This window comes from Gymnoscopelus microlampas (genome assembly GCF_963454915.1).
Source record: "Gymnoscopelus microlampas genome assembly, chromosome: 16".
Classification (NCBI taxonomy): Eukaryota; Metazoa; Chordata; class Actinopteri; order Myctophiformes; family Myctophidae; genus Gymnoscopelus; species Gymnoscopelus microlampas.
This window is the reverse complement of record NC_139953.1, coordinates 3,626,437-3,652,172: the sequence shown is the minus strand read 5'-3', so window position 1 is coordinate 3,652,172 and position 25,736 is coordinate 3,626,437. Positions and strand designations below refer to the sequence as shown.

The following is a 25,736-nucleotide window of genomic DNA, read 5'->3' as shown; positions in this document are numbered from 1 at the left end:
GGGAAAGACGCACTGTGATTGGCCAGTAGTCACTTTGAGTGGCAGTTGGGGAAAACGCAGTGAGTGGGGCAAACGCAGTCCCCACCAATATTATTTACGATTCTGTCCCTATCGGTATATAACTCGAACGGCGCTTAGTCGACTAGCAGACCATCGGCTGGTCGTTGCGGGCACTCGCGCCTGGAGGCGCTCGGGCGCAACTCCTCAGCCTCAAGGTCTGCTGAGTCGGCGCGCCTCCGTCATGGTCCAAAACTATAAAGTTGTCCGCGGATGACTGAAAAAGTCTATCCCAAGAGGGAATCAATCCCAGACTCCCAGTTGTAGTGGGTTGGGAGTCTAATGATTAGCGAGGTGCGCCACTGTGGTCGGTGCCAAGATTGGGTATTTTGGTATTAGAATGTGACGTCTTAACTCTTCTATTGTAGAAGAAAGAAGTCCCCGCCCGCGCCCCTGCCCAAAAGGGGCGCAGGCTCCCCAAAAACAGTGCACTTAGATAGCTGGCCCCGAACACAAGGTCGCACAGGTATGACAGTGGACCTGGGTGCTGCAAGTGCATCGCTGCTCGGCAGCAGTGTTATAGCAGTGTTTGACACTTCAAATGGCCATACTTCGGTGACCATTGCTCTTATCACCGCAACATAGGACTAGGTGTGAAGGCCACGTAGCAGGCTGAAAATCTAGTAGGTTTAAAGGGCTCATGTGGCCAATTTTAGATGCTTCTTTTTTGGGCTTGTTTTCATTGACATGGTTGCTTGTTCCAGGGGTGGAAAGTAACTAAGTACATTTACTGAAGTACTGTACTAAAGTACAATTTGGAGATATTTTTGCTTTACCTGAGTATTTCCAATTTCCAATACTTTTACTTCTACTCCAGTACATTTCAGAGGCAAATATTGTACTTTTTACTCAACTAGAATTATTTGAAAACTTTAGTTACTAGTTACTTCGTAGATTTTGTACAAGCTCACAATTGTGAGCTTGTAGATCTGCTATTTTCAAAAGATTTGTTATACATTTTATACATTTGAAAACTCGTGAAATGGGACATTCTGCATAATGAGTACTTTCTACTTTTGGTACTTTAAGTACATTTTGATACCAATAACTTTGTACTTTGACTCAAGTAAATTTAGAATTCCGGACTTTTACTTGTAACAGAGTATTTCAACATTGCAGTATTGATACTTTTAATTAAGTATGCAATTTGAGCACTTTTCCCACCACTGCTGGTTTCTCTCGCAATACCTGGCAACACTAGCACGGATGTGACGTAAATAAAGTCAGTAGTGTATTACTACAGTGTTTAGTGCAGTAGCCCAATGCAGTGAGCATTCTCACTTCTCCCACCCATACACACACACCGGCTCAGCTGATCAACTTTTCCATAACAGGGATTCAAACTGTCCTTTGGGCTCAAATTGAATTGACGCAGATCAATTCCGTTATTCATTGAATCTGAGGTGTCTATCGGGGGGTTCCATGGCTAAATGGGGAGAAGGAGACCCACGCTGGATCGTGGAGGAGCGAGCAGACGCAACCAACGTCAACAACTGGCACTGGTGAGACTTCTGATCATCATTATTATCATTTTGATTGTATCGTATAGTATTTGTATCTTGTCTATTGTATTGGTGGGGGACGTTATCTGTTCAGGATTGCGTGACTTTATAAATAAGTAAGCTTCCTATTGTCACGTGTTTTAATCGGCAGGATAAAACTGTGCTGATTACGTAATGGTTGATTTATTATTTAGCCCCCACCATCGGTCCGTCCGTCCGTACGACGGTGTCGGCTCGCTGAAAACAAGTGATCTTGTATTATTTGGTAGGGATTAGACTGGTCTGTTGTGAGAGAGAGAGTGGATCTCATGAAAGTGTAGCCCTGAAACATGACTGTCATATCATGACAGTCATGGAACCACTTGTTTCTGTTTTTTTAATGGTCTCTATTTACAACCCGTACATCTACATAAACGTTCAGATTTGAAATGTAAAGTGTTGACCCCAAAGCCATGGATGTAAAAAGTTAAAACACCCGAGTCTAAGTACCACTACCCGTATCTTCCGTATTGTTCAATAAGAAGCATTTTAATCCGATTGTTGGCCATTTTCTCAAAATGTCTTTCATATGCTTTCAACTACGCGACCCTATCGGTTGGGAGGTGTATTGCCCTCTGATACATTATAACTCTATGAGAAAATGGCCGTAGATTGGATTAAAATGCTTTTTTATTGAACAATACGAAAGATACGGGTACTTAGACCCAGGCGCTTTAACTTGGCACATCCGTGGCCATGGGTTCAGCACTTTATATTTGGAATGTGAACGTTTATGTAGACGTACGGGTTGTAAATGTAAAACATTAAAAAAACAGGAACGAGTGGTTCCATGACGCTTCTGACAGACGAGCGTCATGGGAACCATGGCTAATGAAAGTCTGTCTTTTAACTAACTTTAACATAAAAGTATGTGTTACAGCTGTGAGATTATTATGATCCGGGATTATGATCAATTAATGGATGAATTTGTGAGGTTGAGTGAGCTTAAAGGAAACCGATCCTAGAGTCCCAGAACCTTCTGGAATGACCACCACTAGACTAGAAGTTTGTTAGAGTGTTGTATGTGTGACTGTGTTGTACTGTATGTGTGTTGGGTGGGGGGTCGTAGCCAAGGGTTATTTTAGGATCAGATGGCCCAGATGGTGTGTGTGTGTGTGTGTGGGGGGGGGGGGGGGGGGGGGGCTTGGCTTGGCACATGGCAGGGTATTTCTAAATCTGATGACACTGTTACAACTACAGCTCAAGAGGCTGTTACAGGGAGGGCTGTAACGATTACAACATTTAAGTTGACGATTCATTGTCACACAAATAGTTGTGATTTAATTATGTTTTTCACAGAATACACATAATACAGCATTTAATTTCGCCTTTTAGGCCTTTTAGGCTTTGCCATCTAAAATTGCACAGGGCAGACATGGCAAATAATTTAAATATGCAAAGAAATGACTTGACATTTTGAATCATTTTATACATGCAATTTTTCGGCTTTAGGCTTACGGTAGAAAATAATTGTATTTAAAGAATAAAATAAAATGGCATTCAGGCCCGGACTGCTGGCGTAGAGGTCCGGGCACCCAGGCCCAAAGCAGCCTGACAGGCGCACAGCGGGTTCAAGTCCCGTTTCCGACGGTCTTTGCTGCATGTCTCTCTCCCCTGTTTCTTGTCCATCTCTACTATGAAAGTATAAATAAAGGCAGAAAAAGCCTCAAAAATATCTTTTTACCTTAATTTTAAGACCGGGAACGCATCTGTGTGTCATTTTTAGATTTCTTTGGCTATTAAAAAAATAGCTGATCTACAAGCTCATAGCCCTATCAGCTTGTAGATCTGCTATTTGTGAAAATTCGTGCAAATCTTTGAATATATATATATATATATATATATATATATATATATATATATATATATATATATATATATATATATATATATATATATATATTTTTTTTTTTTTTTTTTTTCAAAGCTAACATTTGTAACTCAAATCTTATTGCTTCTGGGGATTCTACAAATGTCTTCTAAATCAGTTTTTTTGAAAAAAAGAAAAGAAAACGTATATGTTGCTATAATATCAATGTTGGTCAAACCCAAAATTATGTATTTGTCCGCGGACCCCTATCTGAAAATATTTGGTTCCAGGGACCCCCAGAAGCAAAGATTTGAGTTAAAAATGTATATATATATTCAAAGATTTGCACACATTTTCATGATTTAAAAATAAATAAATGGCAGATCTACAAGCTCATAGCGCGGCACTCGGTGCCGTGCTATGAGCTTGTATATCTGCTATTTTTGAATAGCCAAAGAAATCTTAAAATGACACAGATGTGATGCGTTGCCTTCCTGGTCTTAATGGGTTACAAAATAAATGGTATTCATAAAACCACAATCTCCAAAATGTGATTTCCTCAGAGGTATAATGTGTGTGTGTGTGTGTGTGTGTGTGTGTGTGTGTGTGTGTGTGTGTGTGTGTGTGTGTGTGTGTGTGTGTGTGTGTGTTCTAGGACGGAGCGGGACGCGACAGGCTGGTCCTCGGAACACCTGAAGGAGTTGTTGCTGGAGGTGCGGGTGGAGGGTCCGGAGGGCAGCTGTCAGATCACTGACGTCCCCAATCTGGACGGAGAGGCTTCTGTCAACAACCGCAAGGGAAAACTCATCTTCTTCTATGAATGGGTCCTCCGAGCCTCATGGATGGGTCCGTACCACCTCCAATAATAATAATAATAATATTACACGTTATGTCGGGCACGGTGGCGCAGTCGTAGCACCGTCGCCTCACAGCTAGAAGGTCCTGGGTTCGATTCCTGACGGGGATGCTGTGGGCGCTGGGGGCGTGTCATCTCCTCCGTGTCATCAGCCTTACCTTATAGAGCGTCGCAGTTCACGCCCACTTCCTGGTGCCGGAAGTAAATACTCGATGCATTTTTCCCATTGACTTTTACAAAGATATTTATATAAATTAATTTAAGCCTAGAATCAAGCTATCCAGGATACTGGTGAATCATGACCATAAAACGTTTGATTCTGTGAACAAAACTTTTTTGAAAACGGCAAAACAAAGGGTATTTATTAAATATAGTATATCATATCATTAAATATAAAATTTAAAAAAATCACAGAAAAAAAGGTTTTATGGTCATGATTCACCAGTATCCTGGATGGCTTGATTCTAGGCTTAAATTGATTGATATAAATATTTTTGGAAAAGTCAATGGGAAAAATGCATCGAGTATTTACTTCCGGCACCAGGAAGTGGCGGAACTGCGACGCTCTATAGTTTAATACTGTGAAGAAAAAAAAAACTGTAATACTGTGTAATACAGTAATACTGTGAAAAAAAATACTACCAATAGCTTTCTTCACCAATGTGTTATAGATGTCTAGAATCACCTCTCAATTAATTCAAACCCAAATCCTCGTGGAAAATCCTGGAGAGCCAATCAAAGTTAAGGAGCCCAGAGGGCTTGGGTGAAAAATATGGAAAAAAAATGAACGTGTGAGGTGTCTAACTAGGGGTTTTCAAGGATGCTGAATCAATTCCAACCATTATTTGTGTGTAAAATGTCTCTCTGGCCATCTAATATTGGTATATTGGTTATTGTTAAGCTGTAATGTACAGCACAGTGTATAATGAATGGTAGGGAATTGGGGTGTTGTTGAATTGATTCTATTCTGAAAAATAAAATAAGAAAATATTGCTAAACACTTGATAAGAGTGTACACCTACTATGCACATGCTCATTGGGATACACTGTCTGCATGTGGGGACCTAAGGAGCCCAGAGGGCTTGGGTGGAAAAAAATGAAAAGTCTAAAATTAACTTGTGAGGTTCTCAGGGGTGCTGAATCTATTCCAACAATTAGTTTTGAATAAAAAAACAACTCATTTTCCACAAGAACATATTATTACATATTGCAAGAGAAAATGTAAAGTAAGAAATGTGCAGTATTGATGAAACCTGGTGTTAGTCTTACTCAGCCAACTCCTCATCTTCCTCACTCCTTTTCTCGTCTGCCTGGTTGATGTTCTTGCATTCTCCATTACACTTGCCACAAGCAGATATACACTCGCTGCTTTTTACAGTAGCACCTGCATGTACTACAGTTCCCCTCACAGTTACAGCTGATGAATTTCACTAGATAGTCTGGGGCAATGGGGTCTGTGGTAGGGACTGGTGCATAGCCTTCTCCTCCCAGTTTCCACCCCTAGTCTTGGAGTCTGGAGAACCTGTGTATGGTTTATGGCTGTGGGCTGGAGTTGGGCGGGAGTAGTACCGTTGACTGACAACCCCTTCAGCCAATCAGCAGTTGTTCCCCTTCAGCCAATCAGCAGTTTTTACCACCACCAGAGCCAACGTGACGCAACGGGACCTTTGAAAGGGCCATGCCGAAATTAGGTAGCCTTATTCTAAGCCATGTTCTAGCAGACCGTCTGTCCAATTGGCGTTCCAAAGCCCAAATGAATAACCCACAAGAAAATGTATTGTCTGTTTACTAAAGAGCAGAAGAGACAGGGAGACCACTGTTACTGAATAAACACTCAGATAACAATGATTACTATCACAATATAGAGCTATTTAACACTGTTACTGAATAAACACTCAGATAACAATGATTACTATCACAATATAGAGCTATTTAACACTGTTACTGAACAAACACTCTATAGCAATGATTACTGTCACAATATGGAGCTATTTAACACTGTTACTGAACAAACACTCTATAGTAATGATTACTATCACAATATAGATACATATAACTAACTTATTAACAAGATATGACTTAATAATAACCACTGGAACACAGCTTCTTTCTTGTCCATTTACTGAAAAACGTTTTGACAATACCTTAGAAGGTTTCCACCCAACAGTGACAAACGATCCACAATAGAATATATAGTTCCTAATTTCCTAATGTGAAATGTGTGTATCATTGCAGGAACATCTCAGACTGGTATAAAATACAAAGGAAATGTTGACGTCCCCAACCTGTCTGATGAGAATGACATGGATGACCTGGATGTAAGAACACACACACACACACACACACACACACACACACACACACACCATTTATTCGCTATTTCTGAAACATTTTGGACAGTATAGAGGATATGCGTGTGACATCATCATCAAACCCGGAAGTTATGCAGGAATGCCTACTGAGTGTCAAAAAAATACTTTCTGGCCTTGACAGCCCATGGATCCAAACAGAAAAGTCATATCTGATTGCATTAAACAACATTAAACAATGTTAAACTCATTTTGCATGTTTCTTTGCCACTCGATTTGCCACTCGATGTGCCATTCACTTTAAGCATGCGCATATCCTCTATTATTATCGTGCTTCACAATGATGTTACGTGTGTGAGTTAGTTATGATTTTAGTTCAAACATGAGAACAAACGGTGAGAACAGCACCTGTGCTTCCCTGATTGGACGGACACAGCAGCTGATTCACACCACCTTTTTAGAAATGTCGACTATACTGTGTGAGTTAGCAAAACAAACGCATGTAAGGATTGAACCAGCTGTTCTTGTGTGACTCTGAAAGGGTGACACATTTGTATGGGGGGGGGGGGGGGGGGGGGCTGAGACAACAGGGATCTGTCTTAAAGGGATATTTCACTTAAAAATATATCGTCTACTCAGGCTTTTGGGAGCACCCCGGACAGTTTTTAAGTTGCTTGAGTCGGTATTTAGATATTTGATATTCATTTTTTCATTTTACCCTTCCTATACAAACCCATTGTAACTTCAAACTCCATTTTAACCATGTTAGATTCATCAGAAACACCCGTCCTTGGTTCTGGTGACTGATATTGTCCTTCTAATACGTGAGGAGACCGTGTTTTTTCAATTACTTTTTTATTCTATTTGTCTCCGCCAGGCAGAAGGCATGGTGGAGAGTATGTTTTCACTTTGTCCATCCCTGTGTGTGTCCGTGTCCGTCCGTGTGTCCGTCCAACTCCATATAATACATGGGCACATGGTCTGTGAACACCTAACATTGGTCAAGCTTCATGTGACATCACAATATGTAATATAAATAGGTAAGACAGAATTAATCAGGAACAGTTTTACCACCTCGCCTGGCGGAGACCTGTGCTCCGAGGAGCACATTTTCTAGTTTAAATATTATTTTGGGAAAATGAAAAACATTAAATACAATTAAGAAATGTATATAAAATAAATGAAAAAAGTAATCAAAAAAACACGGCCCCTCGCGTATTCGGAGGGCAGGATGAGTCGCCAGAACCAAGGACGGGTGTTTTTGATGAATCTAACATGTTAAAAATCGAGTTTGAAGTTATAACGGGGTTGTATAGGAAAGGGGCCGTGTCTAATAAATACTGAATCAAGCAACTTAAAAACGGCCTGGGGGACTCACAAAAGCCTGAGTAGACGACAAAATGACCCAATGCTTTTTAAAAAGTGAAATATCCCTTCAAGTCTAATGTCTTAACACATTGGCTGCCATGGACGCAGATCTGCGTTCATTTGCGCAAAAGCCCGCACGCTGCCAAGAACGCAGATCTGCATTCTTTCAAAAAAAAAATTTTTTCAAAATAAAAGTTTTTTTTTTTTTTTTTTTTTTTAAACAAAGACCAAGGAGATATGATTTTCCGAAGATTTAGACTCCCAGACACTTCCTTGTAACTTAAAACTTAAAAATTCTGTATCTCGGCTCCTAAGTACTTTTTTTTTTCTCATTGAAAAAGTCTGGCAGCCTACTGTAGGAAAAAAAAAAAGAGCTGGCAGCCAATGTGTTAACAGTGGCGTACCCACTGTAGAGGCAGGGAGGCGGTCGCCTGCACAACTAAGATCTCGCCTCCCCTAAAAAACCCAAATAACCCGAAAAGGCGTGCTTATTGTCCTCAAAGTCACGCATTCAACAAGCTTTGAACTGAGCAGATTGGACCTTCTGTTCCAGAGATAATGGCCAAAACATCTTGAAAACGGACACTTTCGACGGTTTTCGATCGCCGGTTTTCGATTGAGTTTAAATTTCATTTTTGGGGGTAATAGAATAACTTCCATTATTTTGTGTGTGTGTGTGTGTGTGTGTGTGTGTGTGTGTGTGTGTGTGTGTAGATCAGTGTCTCTCTGTGTAAAGACGAACCCCCCACTCCGCTGTTGGACCTGATGAAGAGAGAGGGAGTCAAACGAGTCCGCTCAGCTCTGGGACTGTATCTCAAACACCTTACATCAGGTAACACTCCATTCACACTTAATATTATTATAAATAAACACCTGCAATCAGGGAACACTCCATTCACACTTTATATTATCCCATTAAGACCTGGAACGCATCGGTGTCACTTTAGAACTCTTTGGCTATTCAAAAACAGCAGATATACAAGCTCATAGCGCGGCACCGAGTGCCGCGCTATGAGCTTGTAGATCTGCTGTTTTTGAAAAATCGTGTTTTTTTGTTGTTGTTTTTTTCCCCAAAAACTGTTAGGATTTAGATTTTTTTAAGAATCGCCTCAGGTCTTAATGGGTTAATACAAATAAACACCTGCGATCAGATAACACTCCATTCATACTTTATATTATTATTATGAGTAAGAGCGTAGATCTCATGTATCGTTGCTGTCAGGCAGAAATGTTTCATCTCCATATTTAAACCTTTTTATGTTTGTTTTATAAAATGAATGCCCTTCTTCATCATACTACAGTGTCACACAAAAGCATCAAAACATAGCAGATCTACAAGCTCACAATGTGGTTAAAGGGATAGTTCACCCAAAATCGATTAGTCACCCGCATGGAGACTTGAGTTCATGGATATTTTTTAGTTCATGTCGCATTCCTAAGCCAATAATTTGATGACCGGCAGCGGTTCCGGTAGGAGACACAAAGAGTCTCCTTTGTGTCTCCTACCGGAACTGCTGCCTACCAGTCCACTGGTTGGTTTAGGAATGCAACAAAAAAAAATGGAAATCCATGAATATCCATGGGGTGAGATTTTTTTTTTTTTGGGTGAACTATCCCTTTAAGTGTGGGTTTTATAAATATTGAACCAATGAAAAGCATTAACAAGAACTTGTTAATGCTTAATGCTAATAAATAATAACTGAATGGCAGTTAGCATTGATGCGTAGTTTTGAATGGCAGTTGGCAAGCTTTAGCATTTCTGTGTAGTTTTGAATGGCAGCTACTGTAGCATGGTTTTTGTACTTCCTGGTTTCAGAGTACACCCAGGGAATGATCCTGCCCACAGACAAACAGGCCAACGAGGTCAACAAACCCACCACCTCCAAAACGCCCACCAAGGTGTCCAACAAACCACAAGTAAGACAATACATATGTCTGTCTGTCTGTCTGTCTTTATATAGAGACACAAAAAACAGGACCTCATTTTATCAAACGTGTGTAGACCTAAAAATTTGCATTACGGTCAACTCAACGGAACTATTGATTATTTATTTCATTCAGGATTTTAGGGTTTTGTTTAGGATATATCTTTGATTACATTGATGGCTAGAAGTTAGCGATTTACTACTGTGTCTCTGCCGCTGTTGATAAATCCGTGATTTATTCCAGACCGCATTCCTCTGACCGTATGACACTTGACCCATTTAGACCGTGATTTCTTTGGCTATTCAAAAATAGCGTGTGTGTGTGTGTGCACCAACTGCTGATAAAATATATATATAACACACACACACACACACACACACACACACACACACACACACACACACACACACACACACACATATACACATTTATATATTTTTTTAAAGCGAACATTTGTAACTCAAGTCCTTCTGGGGATTCTATAAATGTCTTCTAAATCCTAACAGTTTTTGAAAAACATATGTTTATATATCAGTGGTGCTCACACATTTCATGTCAAGGACCCCCAAAATGGACCCCCCAGAAGCAAAGATTTGAGTTACAAATGTTTCCTTTTAAAAAATATATTTTTTCAAATATTTGCACAAATGTTCAAGATTTTTCAAAAATAACAGATCTACAAGCTCATGAGCTTGTATATCTGCTATTTTTGAATAGCCAAAGTATAAAATAATGGTTGAAGTGGTGACACAGATGCGTTCCCGGTCTTAAAGGGTTAATAGTTTGTACGTATCTGTGTTATATTTGTGTTATATTTTCTTATTGGATGTGTCTGTGTCAGGCGTAACTTATCTGTGTCTGTGTATGCAAAAAAGCCTGTGCCAGTACAAAGGCATGTGATTGGCATCTGTGCTGTGTATTGGTGGTGTTACTTACTTCACACGTCGGAGAAGTTCCTCTTCTTAGCCGCATTCCGGTTCTTCATGTCGAAAAACTCAACGGGGAACGGTCCCTGAAACATCTCAGTCACCCAGACTGATTTCACTCAGTTGGATTCCATAGAAGTCAGCATGTCTTCTACTGGAAGCATGTCGCTCAACGAAAATAGCCGATCTACAAGCTCACAACACGTCTGTACTGTAATCCACAAAAGTGTGACTGTTACGTAATTCCTTGTGTCAATAAGTTGTGTTTTTATCAGCAGTTGGCAGTTAAGCTTATCAAAGACAAATAAAATGTGATTAGATCTGCGTTTGCTGTAACCACACCAGACCACACAAGCGATTGCTGTAATTTAAAGTTCTCTATAACCAGCAATGTTTTGAGTGAGAATTCTGTGTATCATCCGAGTGTCGCGCTACGAGCTTGTAGATCTGCTATTTTTGAAAAATCGTGAAAAAATATTTTTTTGATTTTTTAGTTAGGATTTAGAAAACATTTTTAAGAATTGCCTCAGGTCTTAATGGGTTAAGTAGAAAGTGTGAGTACTTTTTCCACCACTGTCAATATGCTATCAAAATTAACACTGTTCCTGCACTCGGATCTGCGCTGGTTTCAATGTTCCATTACTAAATGAGGGCCACTATATCTGTCAGTCCGTCTGTCCGTCTAACAGAGACACAGACAGACAGACAGACAGTCTTGTCTAATCATGCCTTGTTGTTTGTTTTTCAGATTAGCGCCGCCCCCAGCCCCGCCCCCTCCGCCTCCAGTAGTGGCACGGCGGGCGTTCGAATCCCGACCTGCAGCTTCTCGCTCAACGACGTGTTCCTGACGTCCCCCGACGAACTCTACGTTACCTTCCTCAAGCAGGAGGTGTGTACACAGACACACACACACACACACAGGTTTATATTGCGACTTGTGAGGACATCAACATTTTAGGTCGGCGATTTTATGAATGCTATTTGTAAAAAGAAAAAAACATTTTTAAGCCGAAATATTGCCGATCTACAAGCTCACAAGCACGGTGCGTTGTGAGCTTGTAGATCGGCTAGATCGGAGTAAAGTAACTAATTAAGTATACATAAATCAGGCATAACTTTATCTCTAATCCCTAAACCTAACCTCTAAATAATCCTAACACTAATCTCAGCCTGCATCTTTTTCTAATAGTAAACGTATCTCTAAAAAAGATTAATGTTTTTCGTGTGAGCACCAGGGAAATGCTCCTCAAAATGTCTGTTTCTCATATTCTACGATACTTATAGGGATATTACGGCGCTCACAGGTATAGTAATACAAGTATACACACACACACACACACACACACACACACACACACACACACACACACACACACACACACACACACACACACACACACACACACACACACACACGGATATTGAATTAATATGGTTTGTTAACACTAGGGAGAACTGTTTGGCTTGCATTTTATGACTGACTGACTGACTGACTGACTGTGTGGCCATCACAATTAATATTGACCTTGTGATAGGCTCTATGCACAGCAGCCATTTTGGAGAGAAATTCTCTTCTTACTTCCTTCACAGGTGTTACCAATGATACTAATGAAGGCCCTGTTCCATTCTGGTCAAACAGAGTCAGGGTGCTGATATTGTGCATGTTGGCTCACTGGAAACACTCTGTTACACCAGTGGGTCTCAAAGTGAGGGACCCTCATGGTTCCTTGAGGGGGTTCCAAATGGCTCCTTATGGTTGTAACTCTGAGAGTGTACAAATGGACGGGTCCATTTGGTTCCATTTGTACACTCTCAGAGTTAAGGGGGTCCTTAAAATGAAAAGGTTTGAGAACCACTGTGCTACACTAAATGGAACAGAGCCTTCATTAGAATCATTGGTAACACCTGTGAAGGAAGTAAGGAAGAGGCCCAATTTCTTTCCAATAGGCTGCTGTGCATAGAGCCTATTGTTTGGTCAATTCCCCCGTGGTCTCATCCACACAGTGCTCTCACGCACACAGTGGGGGTTCCCCATTGTCTTGTAAATGTCCATTAGCTGTGTTTACACAACAGGTGTCATTTAAACAGACTGTGAGTCATGGTAGAAGGCCCCATCGGGTTACATTTGTACATTCTCTCAAATGGATTAGCAAACACTGAAGATCAAAGCACACGGTGACACAGTGAAATGCACCACCTTTCATGAGAGAGAGAGAGGGAGAGAGCGATTGACAGAGACGGAGAGATGAAGAGAGAGATTCTGAAGAAGTTTTTATTTGTCACTGACTTATACAGGTACAAGCAGCGAAGTGTTGTTGGGACCCGCAGCTTGTGCAACATATAACGACAAAGATATTAAAGCAAGAACATACAATTATTGACATTCTTTTGACAATAATTGTCATTCTTTTGAATGACAATAATACAAATAATGTATACAAATATAAATTGATAGGGCTATAAATTACGTTATAACTTAACATAATTCGGAGCGTTTCCGTGTGCAGTCAATGTCTGATCAAAAACAGAGAGAGGCTCTCAGTCTCAGACTGAGAGAGAGAAAGAGAGAGAGAAAGTAGCAGTATTTGAGAACTATGTTGTGAGGACTGTTTTCCTGGTCCTTACAAGAACAAATGGTGGTTTTATGGTATAAAAAACCCAACCCCCATAACTCTGAGAGTGTACAAATGGAACCAAATGGATGTTACACACCCGTAAGGGGCCATTTGGAAGCCCATGAGGGTCCCTGGACCCCAACTGTAGACCCACTGGTCTAGCAGAGTGTTTCTAGTGAGCCAACATGCACAATATCAGCACCCTGACTCTTTGACCAGAATGGAACAGAGCCTTCATTAGTATCATTGGTAACACCTGTGAATGTCTTCATAATATGGCTGCTGTGAATAGAGCCTATTGGAAAATGTTTCAGGTTGGGGATAGGATTAGGATTATACATTTAGAGGTTAGGGTTTGGGGTAAGGGTTTTCCCTATTTTATACCTGGTTGTGTGGCGAATGGCGATCTCACACACCAAAAACTAGCCGATCTACAAACCCACACCCTAGGGGTGAGCCATTCTGCATCTGTCAGTGCACAGCGCAGCTGACAAACTGTCTGAAAATAAGTTCTCTATAAGCTGTTTGAATGAACTGCTTCTTTGTCAGCGTGTCGTCATGTGGAAGCATACGCCCTAGATGTCACGTTGGATCCTTTTTTGCCAGCAGCTTAGGGCCTTATGGTTGTAAATGTGATCATTATGATTAGGAAGACACCATTGGTGGAAAAGGTACACAAATGTTACTTTTGTTTACTAAAAACAAAACAGAAATGTTATTTTTATTCATAATGTTCAAGTTAAAATGTGTAAATAATTGTGACCGGCCTATACGACATATTTAGGAATATTCGAGAAAGGGGAGCTCTCTACGAGTTTCTTGCTCAAAGCTCGTCATTTCAAAATCGTACGTGAAGTAACTAAGTAGTATTTTCAATTGTCTATTATTTTACTTCTACTCCACTACATCTCAGAGGCAAATATTGTGCTTTTACTCCACTTTAAACTTTAGTTACTAGTTACTTTAGTTACTAGTTACTTTGCAGATATAAATGATTAAACATACATAAACCACTTTAGGCCTATTTTATACCCAGGCTATCTGAAAATAGCAGATCTACAAGCTCACAATGCAAGCTTGTAGATCTGCTATTTCCAAACATTTTAGTACTTTTACTTTTGGTACTTTTAAGTACATTTTGATACTTTTACTAAAGCACATTTTTAATTCCGGACTTTCACTTGTAACAGAGTACTTCTACATTGCAGTATTGATACTTTTACTTAAGTAAAACATTTAGGTACCCTTCCCACCACTGGTACTAAGGGCAGGTACACACTGCAGGAGATTTGGTCCGATATTGCTGTCGCCGACATTTTTTGGCGCTCGCCGACAAAACCTCCCGATCTGACACAGATCGGCCTTTGATCTGCGAGCATTAGCTCGCTGTGTGTGAAAGGCTCAGCGAGACGATTTGGCCGCGATTATCCGCTCTGCGACGGCTTTCCGACCGTTTTCAGATATCTACCATGTTAGATATTCAGATATGTCGCAGAGAGGACATCAGACAATATCATACAGTGTGAAAGGAGCCGAGACCATTCTGCGAGCAGATCCACGCTACAGCCAATGAGAGCACATTACAGCAACCGTGGCTAGGGGAGCGTCGCTGGATCTGACCACAACAAACAGTCCCTACCACAATATTACCGTCCAGTCCTGTATTAAGTTAACATTATAAAACTAAATGAGAGAGTGAGCGAGCCTGGTGGGCTGTTTATTTTAGAGGAATTGTACAGAGAGACAGAGACAGAGCGAGAGCTCTCTCTCTGTGTGTGTGTGTGTGTGTGTGTGTGTGTATCTGTGAGTGCAGCATGCCTGAACAGCGTTGCCAGATGTAGCGAGAGAAATAAGCAACCAGGTCTATGAAAACAAGCCCAAGAAAAGGCCACTTGAGCACTTTAAACCTATTTACAAATACATTGGATATTTGAAAATAGCCAATCTACAAGCTCACGTTGTAGATAGGCTATTTTTAAAGAAGACATTTGGGGGGGGGGGGTTGTGGAGTATTTTCCAAATCCATCTTGTATGGGGGTCTATGGCACAACATATTTTCAGAAGGGGGAGGTCTGCGCCTCGGCAGACAAATATTAATTTGGGGGTCCTTGCCATGAAAATGTTTGAGAACAACTGGTTCAAACAATATTAGGAAACAAGGCCAAAAAAGCAACTACACTTTCAAGCAACTTTACAGAAAAACAATCCCAAAGTCGCTTATAATAAGCGGACATGGCAACTCTGTCACAGCGGAATTAGCGCACTTGCCGTGCGAGAGAGAGAGAGAGAGAGAGACAGAGAGAGAGAGAGAGAGAGAGAGGGGGGGAGAGGCATATCACGGGATACCTCGATTAAAATTAATTGGAATAAACACAAATGTATGTATTGGGTCTGACTCTGGAGATAGCATCCTAGTGAACTATCCTACAGTGTGTCAGCCCTTGTCGGGGATCAATCGTGTTGTGAAAACCACAACGACATTATGACAGCCGATTTCAAGAAATAAACTCCTGCAGTATGTTATGCTTAACGATCAGATGACCCCCCGACCACTTTAAGGTCCTGCAATGTGTACCTGCCTTATTAACGCTCTCCTAATCTCCCATCATGCAGTTTGTCCAGGTGTTCACTCGCTCGGACGCCGTGGTGGAGGGTTGGCGGGGAGGACAGTTCCGGATGATGAACGGGAACGTGCACGGAGAGTTCATGGATCTGGTAAGGTCAAATGTCAAAGATGGTTGATTTCAGTGGAGTAAAGTAACTAAGTACATTTACTCAAGAGGTATGTTTAACTTTACTGGAGTATTTCCAATTGTCAGTACTTTTACTTTTACTCCACTACATCTCAGAGGCAAATATTGTACTTTTACTCCACTACAATTATTTGAAAACGTTACTAGTTACTTTGTAGATTTAGATTATTATTACAAAACATACATTAACCACTTCAGCCGGTCATTTTGAAAATAGCAGATCTACAAGCTCACAATGCGTCTTATCGCGACGCATTGTGAGCTTTTAGATTTTCAAAAGGTTTTTATACAGTTGATTTAGAAAGATATAGGCCATCCCAGTTGGAGCCACTAGAGGGCAAAATGGTCCACAAATCCTCCTAAGTGGTCTCCTAAGTGGGCACCGGTGTCTTGACGGCAGATTTCACCAACGTCCTGTGTTTACTGGTGCTAGATCCTGTGAGTGTGTTTGCTGGGTCAGAGAAAGGTCAATAACGACGTTTATTACACAGCTTGGTTGAATGCTTGATTCTGATTGGTCAGTCATCGGTCATTATTTCTTGATAATAGGCTCTATGCACAGCAGCCATATTATCACTTCCTTCACAGGTGTTACCAATGATACTAATGAAGGCTCTGTTCCATTTAGTGTAGCACAGTGGTTTCCACGACCCCCATAACTCTGAGAGTTACACACCTGTAAGGGGCCATTTGGAAGCCCATGACGGTCCCTGGACCCCAACTGTAGACCAACTGGTGTAGCAGAGTGTTTCCAATAAGCCAACATGCACAACATCAGCACCCTGACTCTGTTTGACCAGAATGGAACAGAGCCTTCATTAGTATCATTGGTAACACCTGTGAATTTCTTCATAATATGGCTGCTGTGAATAGAGCCTATGACCGATGAGCTCTATAACGGACCGCTTTGTAATCAAGAGACTCAGAGCACCTGCTCATGTCAACCTGCGCTGCTTGGTTTTATGCTTTATCCAACATGACAGCCATGTAAACAAACAAACAATGTCATTTACAACTAAACGTTGCTCTCAAGAATGTTTCTGAAAACATTTGCAGTGAGAAATAGACGATGCAATAACCGAAAAGTGATTCTATTTGATCCACTACACTTCCTTGTTTATCGTGGCGCACCAACGCAAGAATACCAAAACGCTCGCCCCTAAACACAGTTGCCCCGGGGCAAATCCGGCGGTATTATAGGCAAATCCGGGCGGTATATAGAATGGGGGCAAGTTTGTTTTGGAGCGAGTCTTCTGGTTACCTTATGGACTACTGTCATTTCTTTTCCGAGGCGAACGTCTCCGCCCAGCCCAATACTTGTGGAATACTTTTTGTGTGTCCTGGGTTAAATCGTGGTGATTCCCACCGCAGAGGAGTGCTCGTTTCGGGTTCGCTCGACACCCTGTGTACCCATGCAAGGTTTTACAACAACCTGTTTTGTCGTTACTGTCAAATAGTTCATATATTTTCATATGATGATGTATTAAATGAAGGGCTTGAAGACCTTTTGCTTTTTGCGACCATATTGTGATGTATTTTCTAGTGAATCGAGGGCTGGGTCTGTCTCAGCCAATCACAGGCTCAGCCAACCGCCCGTCCCCCTCGCACTTGTGGGAGTAGCTAACGTGTGCATACTACCCAGACACCGAGCCTAGTCTCATCTAATGCAATGGTTCCCAAACCTTTCAGGCCGCGGCCCAAAATAATAATATTTGAACTGGGGACCCCCCACCCTGACAAGCACTTGGAATTGTAGGAGTTGAGGCATTACATTTAGTTTGACTCGCTTCCACAGATAAACATTGTGAAAATAGCCAATCTACAAGCTCACAACGACTCGCAGTGCGAGGTGTTGTGAGTTGTAGATCGGCTATTTTCACAATATTTGCCTCTTTCTCAACACATTCCATGCCAGCGTTTAATCTCATAATGTACTCACCAGTGCCAGCGTTTTATTGTTTTTTTTTTGTTTGTTTTTCACGTCGCCATAGACCTCGTTAAAATCCTTAAGATTGAGCTCTGCACTGTTTGTAAACACAGCGGACATCTGACTGCGTCGACCAGTGAAAACCACGTGCAAAACGGAATCGCCATCTTGTAGTTAGAACGGTTTATGTTAAACAGTGATCAGCGAGGAGAAAAACTACAAAGAGAAAATGGCGTTTCAGTTTCACTTTAGAACGGAGAACGATGGGATCGGCAAAACCGGATCCCGGATAATTCCGTTTCCGGTGGTGCTACCGGAAACGGAAGTGGATCGAAAATTGAAAAAAGTGCAATGTGAACTTTTTTTTCGAAAAAAAAAAAAAGACTAGTTGGCTTAGATCTACGCGATTGGCGCGTGGCGGCTTTAAATAGGTTCGCGTAGATCTACGCGATTGGCAGTCAATGTGTTAAGTAATATTTTACAATTTGGCCTTAGTCTTAAAAAAGTCATGTAAACCCTGGTCAGACTCATCACGACGTCTGTGACCTCGTCTTCAGGAGATAAACCTTGTTTTCTAAGAGGGAATTGAAGTGTATGAATGTATTAGTTATTATTAGATTATTGGTTTACTTATGCATTACTTTATTATTAGATTACTATTTTTATGTGTATTATGATGTATTATCTTGTGTCCTTGCTTACTGTAAGTCGCTCTGGATTAGGAGCGTCTGCTAAATGCCTAAACTGTTTCCATCCTCAGGTCTCAAATGAAAAGATCGTCATGAGATGGAGATTCAAGTCTTGGCCGTGCGGTACGTCTTCATTTACGTTTCACGTGTTAACCACTTAACCCATTAAGACCTGGAACGCACATGTCATTTTAAGATTTCTATTTTTTGGAAAAGATCGTGAAAATATATTTATATTTAAATATTTAAAACTGTTAGGATTTAGAAGACATTTGTAGAATCCCCCAGAAGCAATACGATTTGAGTAACAAATGTTCGCTTTTAAAAATATATATATTCAAAGATTTGCACACATTTTCACGATTTTTCAAAAATAGCAACAAAAAAAAAAAACATTTGTGCAAACCTTATATATATTCTACAAATGTCTTCTAAATCTTAACCGTTTTTTGAAAAAACTTATGTTGCTATAATGAGTGGTTCTCAAACTTTTTCATGTCAAGGACCCCCCAAAATTATACGCATTTGTCTGCCGACCCCCATCTCAAAATATGTTGTTCCAGGGACCCCCCAGAAGCAAAGATTTGAGTTAAAAATGTTCCCTTTAAAAGAATATATATATTCAAAGAGATTTGCACACATTTTCACGATTTTTCAAAAAATAGCAGATCTACAAGCTCGTAGCACGGCACTCGGCAGATCTACAAGCTCGTAGCACGGCACTCGGCAGATCTACAAGCTCGTAGCACGGCACTCGGCAGATCTACAAGCTCGTAGCACGGCACTCGGCGTCACATGACGTCTAAGACGTCATAAAAAAAATAAATGATTTTATTTTTTGGGGGGGGGGGGAAAACATGTTCAGAACCCAATATATGATGATTTGAAGATTTGCTGCTCCATTCACTCTTTGTTTAACTTCTAACTTAAAGGCATTGTAGGGAGTTCAGACATAATCAAAGAAAAAAATTGTTGTCAAACACCGCCCCTCCAGCAGTTCTTTTCCCCGACCACCAGGGGGTGACGCAGGGGGGACTTTTTAAATGAGTCATGCCCAAAATAGGTTGCCTTATGTGGATACAATTCGCGGAAATGCCCGACCCTACGGTTCTCTGAATTTATATTTTTAAATAGGCTCTTTCATGATAAATTGACCACATATATGAAGCTAAACAACTAAATTCTATCCAAACGATTTTTTAAAAGTAAATTATGTGCCTCAAAAAAGAAGTTTGAGAGCGTTTTAAAACCGAAAGTAAAAAGTTGATACGGGCACGGACGCGCACGGACACGCACATGCGTGCGTTAATTTACGACCCGGACATAAATAACATGAACATAAACAGAAGGGAAAATACGGATTTCAGACAGAGGACTGTGTTTCAATGAAGGAAAACACCCCAGCATCATTATATAGTGGCTGATAGAGGGGAGACAATGCAAAAAATATATATATACATATTTTTTAAATTTAGGCTTAATGTTCCCTACAATGCCTTTAAAAAGGCTGTATCTCGGCTCCTAAGCACTTTTTTTTTTACAATGAATTTTAGCTGTGGCACTCGGAGCCAAAATTCCATAAATAAGCTGGGCACTGAATGAGTTAAGTGAGTGAGGTTGTATTTTCTGGCGTTTTTTTTTTCAGAACACTACGCCACCATCAACCTGTTCCTGAGGGACAAGGGAGACGCGACGGAGCTGAAACTGGAGGCAACGGGGGTCCCCACGGACGAGGAGGACCGCACCAAGGAGGGCTGGAGGAGGTTCTACTTCGAGGCCATCAAACAGACTTTCGGTTACGGAGCTCGACTCTACTAAAGAGTCGCGGAGGCTCATTTTCGACGTTACACGTTTTTGTAAAGTATTTTCTTGCTCTTACAAAAAGACAAAGACTGTGCTACTTGTAAGTGCCTGGGCTGATGTGATGTGTTTTTTTTGTCCAGTGCAAACGGCGAGTCAACATTTATGGGTGGAATTTGTGTTTTGACGTTAAATAGGCTCTGTGCACAACAGCCGTGTTGGAAAGAAATTGGGGCCTCTCTTACTTCCTTCGCAGGTGTTACCAATGATACTAATATGAAGGCTCTTGTTCCATTCTGGTCAATCAGAGTCAGGGTGCCGATATTGTGCATGTTGCCTCACTGGAAACACTCTGCTACACCAATGGGTCTCAAAGTGTGGTCCAGGGACCCTTATGGTTCATTGAGGGGGTTCTAAACATATAAAGACATATAAAGGTAGACGCCTCCTCCGGCTCTGAGAGGCGTCTGTATCTCGGGCGCCATTTTGGAGAAGGCAAGCTTCCTGACTACTGGCCAACCACAGCGCGTCTTTTATGGAACTTGGCAGAATCTAGTTGTATAAAAATATAACGGGATATTTTTATACAACTAGATTCTGACAAGTCCCGGAAAAGACGTGCTGTGATTGGCCAGTAGTCAGGATTCTTGCCTTTTCCAAAATGGGGCCCGAGATACAGGTCGCTCCAATTAACTGCAATGAGGTATCTAGGTTTCTATATCTATGCTTCTAAATGGCCCCTTTACGGTTGTGTAACTGTGTACAAATGGAACCAAATGGACCCTTAAGGGTGTGTAACTCTGAGAGTGTACAAATGGAACCAAATGGACCCTTAACTCATTCACTGCCACTGACGTAATAAACGTAATTATTCCCGTTTACCAATGCTGCCACTGACGTAAAAAACGTAATTTTAATTTTTTCAATAACTTTTTTTTTTTTTTTTACCCAAAGACCAAGGAGATATGATTTTTCGAAGATCTAGACTCCCATCCACTTCCTTGTTAACTTAAAACTTAAAAATTCTGTATCTCGGCTCCTGAGTACTTTTTTTTTTCAGTGAAAGAACTCTGGCAGTGGGCAAACGCGGCCAGCAATAATTCAGGCAGTGAATGAGTTAAGGGTGTGTAACTCTGAGTGTACAAATGGAACATGGTTACATTTGTGGGGGTCCTCAAAATTAAAAAACACTTAATTAAGAACCACTGTGCTACACTAAATGGAACAGAGCCTTCATTAGTATCATTGGTAACACCTGTGAAGGAATTAAGGAAGAGGCCCAATTGCGTTCCAATATGACTGCCGTGCATAGAGCCCGTTCTAAACCCGGTTGTGAGCCTGTGGCGTCCACAAGCGCAGTGCTCCCTGTTCACCTCTGGAGGGCAGTGTGGTGTGCTAGCAGCAGCAACCATGCAGATGTTGTAAACCACTTGAGCCCTGTATACTCTCAGGTCGTACCAAAAATAGCAAAAAAAAATGCAGATCTACAACTTTACTCTGAGCTTGTAGATGTGCTGTTTTTGCTATCTTTGAAAATGTTTGGAAAAAATAAATAAATAGGAAAATTCACCGTATGATAAATAGTGAAACTGGCCTGTTTACATGCTCACAATGTGTCACATGAGCTAGATATGCAAAATTCATCATGAATAAATTTGATTTTATTTTCATTTATTTTCACTTTTTTTTTCCTTCTCACCTATAATGACATGCCCAGAATCGCAATTATGGTAAATCTGCGGTGTGGAGGCATTTTAGTAATGCCCCTTTTATGTAAGGTGCGGTATAAGGTTAGGTTTAGGCATAGTTTTATAGAGGTTAAGGTCAGGAATAAGGTTAGGTTTAGGCATAATTTTACTGAGGTTAAGGGTTAGGAATAAGGTTAGGTTTAGACATAGTTTTACTGAGGTTAAGGTTAGGAATAAGGTTAGGTTTAGACATAGTTTTACTGAGGTTAAGGTTAGGAATAAGGTTAGGTTTAGACATAGTTTTATTGAGGTTAAGGTTTGGAATAAGGTTAGGTTTAGACATAGTTTTACTGAGGTTAAGGTTAGGAATAAGGTTAGGTTTAGACATAGTTTTACTGAGGTTAAGGGTTAGGAATAAGGTTAGGTTTAGACATAGTTTTACTGAGGTTAAGGTTAGGAATAAGGTTAGGTTTAGAAATAGTTTTACTGAGGTTAAGGTTAGGAATAAGGTTAGGTTTAGATATAGTTTTATTGAGGTTAAGGTCAGGTTTAGGCATATTTTAATGCAAAAGCATAAAGCCTAATTGATGCTCCGTCGCATGATGGTATCGCGCACCTTAAATAGAAGAAAAAACAAAACAAAAGTGGAGACGTTCCCAAAGGAGGGTCTCTCCTGAAATGCCTCTACACCCCTGATAGACCCTTCTCCAATATAGGAGCTACAGGTTGAAAGTGTTTTCAATATTAACGTGCCTTTAACCCGTTTAAAACCGGGAATGCATCTGTGTCAGTTAAAGATTCCTTTGGTTATTCAAAAATAGCGCGTCATAGTGCCGTGCTATGAGCTTGTAGATCTGCTATTTTTGAAAAATAGTGAACATGTGTGCAAATCTTTGAATATATATTTTTTAAAGCGAACATTTTCAACTCAAATCCTTGCTTCTGGGGATTCTACAAAATGTCTTCTAAATCCTAACAGTTTTCTGAAAAAACGTACTGTATGTTGCTGTAATATCAGTGGTGCTTAAAACCTATTTAATGTCAAGGACCCCAAAAAGTATTTATGTATTTGGCCGCGGACCCCCATCTGAACATATTTTGTTCCAGGGACCCCCAGAAGCAAAGATTTGAGTTAAAGATGTTCGCTTGAAAAAAATATATTCAAAGATTTGCCAAAAAAAATCTAGATTTTTCTAAAATAGCAGATCTACAAGCTCATTGCGCGGCACTCGGTGCCGTGCTATGAGCTTGTAGATCTGCTGTTTTTGAGTAGCCGAAGTATAAAATAAAGTATAAAGTGGTTACACAAGAAGCATCTGTGTAATTTTAGATTTTAGCTATAGTATACAGGTAGCAACGAGTATTTACCAATATCCGAATACTCTTAGGATTTAGAACAGTGGTTCTTAAAAATCTCAGATATGCGAGCTTGTACTGTGGAATAGTTGTCTGGCCATACGAGACTATGGCTTCAGGGTCTGACTGCTCTGATTACTGATGTTGACTTGGTTGCAAGGTGGCAGAAGTACTCGGATATTTGACTGTAAAAGTAGCAATACCACAATATACAAATACTCTGTTACGGTAAACGGCCTGTGTTCAAAATGTTACTTGAGTAAAAAAAGTACAACAGTACTGGCATCAAAATATACTTAAAGTACCGAAAGTAAAAGTACTAAAATGTTTGAAAATAGCAGATCTACAAGCTCACAACGCGTCGCATCGCATTGCAAGCTTGTAGCGCTTTTATCCAAAGCGATTTACATAGATTGTGCATTACATTCACCCATTCACCCACACATTCACACACACATTCACGCACCGATGGCGGAGGAAACCATGCAAGGCACCAACCTGCTCATCGGGAGCAATTAGGGGTTCAATGTCTTGCTCAAGGACACTTCAACACTAACTCAGGGGGAATCCGGGATCAAACTTGAAACCTCACGGTTCACTGTACCCCTGAGCCACTGCCGCCCCAGGACAATATAACAGGGACGGTGGTGTTGTTGTTGACAGTATTTCAGGTTCAGATGCATAAGAATTATAATTGCTGTTGCTAGGCAGATCATTATTCATTACCTCTGTTTGTAGCGCTGCACAATGATGGAAGACGATACCAAATAAACTGAGTTCTTACCAAAAAACGTTCTTTACAAAGAGAGTTGCCTTCAAACTGCTGTCTTACTGAGTATATCGTTGCTATCGGGCAGAAACCTATATTTCCATATTTCCCTTTTTTTTGTTAACCCATTAAGACCGGGGACGCATCTGTGTCATTTGAAGATTTCTTTGGCTATTCAAAAATAGATTGTAGATCTGCTATTTTTGAAAAATCTTGAAAATGTGTGCACATTTTTGAACATACATTTTTTAAAGTGAACATTTGTAACTCAAATCTTTACTTCTGGGGATTCTACAAATGTCTTCTAAATCCTTTTTTTTTTGTTGAAAAAACTCATGTTGCTATAATCAGTGGTTCAGTGGCTTTTTTCATGTCAAGGACGCCCCAAAATTATATGTATTTGGCCGCAGACCCCCATCTGAAAATATTTTCATATGGGGAAATATTTGAGTTAAAAATGTTCGCTTTAAAAAAAATATATATATATAAGATGTTCACACATTTTAAATTTTATTCTAAAAATAGCAGATCTACAAGCTCATAGCGCGGCACTCTGAGTGCCGCGCTATGAGCTTGTAGATCTGCTATTTTTGAATGAATCTTAAAATGACACAGAGGCGTTCCCAGTGTTAACGGGTTAAGGCCCTATTTTGTTGCTCAAAAATAGCAGATCTATAAGCTCCCAACCCATCGCACCATGATGCATGCAAGCTTGTAGCTCAGCTATTATTTTACTATAAAGAAATGACAGTAAATGAAAGTGGTCACGTGTGTGTGGGTTGTATAAATATTGAACAGATGAAAAGTATTAACAAGATTTTATTTTATAACAGTTGATGCTTCATATCCATATGAGTCATTAACAAAAAAAGTCCTTGGCTCAAAATCTTCTGCTGGTATGGTGGTCCGTGGCCAAATATATATCAATAGGCTCTATTCACAGCAGCCATATTATGAAGACATTCACAGGTGTTGCCAATGATACTAATGAAGGCTCTGTTCCATTCTGGTCAAACAGAGTCAGGGTGCTGATGTTGTGCATGTTGGCCCACTGGAAACACTCTGCTACACCAGTGGGTCTACAGTTGGGGTCCAGGGACCCTCATGGGTTTCCAAATGGCCCCTTACGGGCGTGTAACGCTGAGAGTGTACGGGTCCATTTGGTTCCATTTGTACACTCTCAGAGTTATGGGGTCGTGGAAACCACTGTGCTACACTAAATGGAACAGAGCCTTCATTAGTATCATTGGTAACACCTGTGAAGGAAGTGATAATATGGCTGCTGTGCATAGAGCCTATTTGGCGCGTCATTGACATGAAAGAGTTAAAGAACCGCTCAAACCGTT

General features: G+C 40.6%; 2 protein-coding genes across 3 annotated transcripts in view; both read left to right on the top strand.

Moving 5' to 3' along the window:
* The window catches only part of LOC311063456 (protein NLRC3-like), a 621,663-nt gene that overhangs the window by 111,329 nt on the left and 484,598 nt on the right, over positions 1–25,736 (top strand). The gene's annotated exons all lie outside the window — the stretch shown is intronic.
* LOC311062721 (activator of 90 kDa heat shock protein ATPase homolog 1-like) lies at positions 1,305–25,374 on the top strand. Of its 2 annotated transcripts, XR_014602534.1 has the most exons (10): positions 1,305–1,559; positions 4,064–4,254; positions 6,500–6,582; positions 8,656–8,773; positions 9,758–9,858; positions 11,542–11,682; positions 16,022–16,123; positions 18,849–18,900; positions 20,423–20,833; positions 25,360–25,374. XR_014602534.1 is itself a non-coding variant. In XM_084081935.1 (9 exons), exons 1-9 carry the CDS (start codon positions 1,480–1,482, stop codon positions 20,593–20,595), a joined length of 1,041 nt encoding a protein of 346 aa, XP_083938061.1. In that variant the 5' UTR covers positions 1,305–1,479; the 3' UTR covers positions 20,596–22,247. The 2 variants fall into 2 exon arrangements, 1 of the variants encoding a protein (XP_083938061.1); XM_084081935.1 differs by lacking the exon at positions 25,360–25,374 and having other exon boundaries at positions 20,423–22,247.

Coding starts and splice junctions, on each gene's coding strand:
- LOC311062721 (XM_084081935.1), top strand. CDS start 1,480: ATGGCTAAATGGGGAGAAGGAGACCCACGCTGGATCGTGGAGGAGCGA. Junction 4,255..6,499: donor CCTCCGAGCCTCATGGATGG/GTCCGTACCACC, acceptor GTATCATTGCAG/GAACATCTCAGACTGGTATA. Junction 6,583..8,655: donor ATGACATGGATGACCTGGAT/GTAAGAACACAC, acceptor GTGTGTGTGTAG/ATCAGTGTCTCTCTGTGTAA.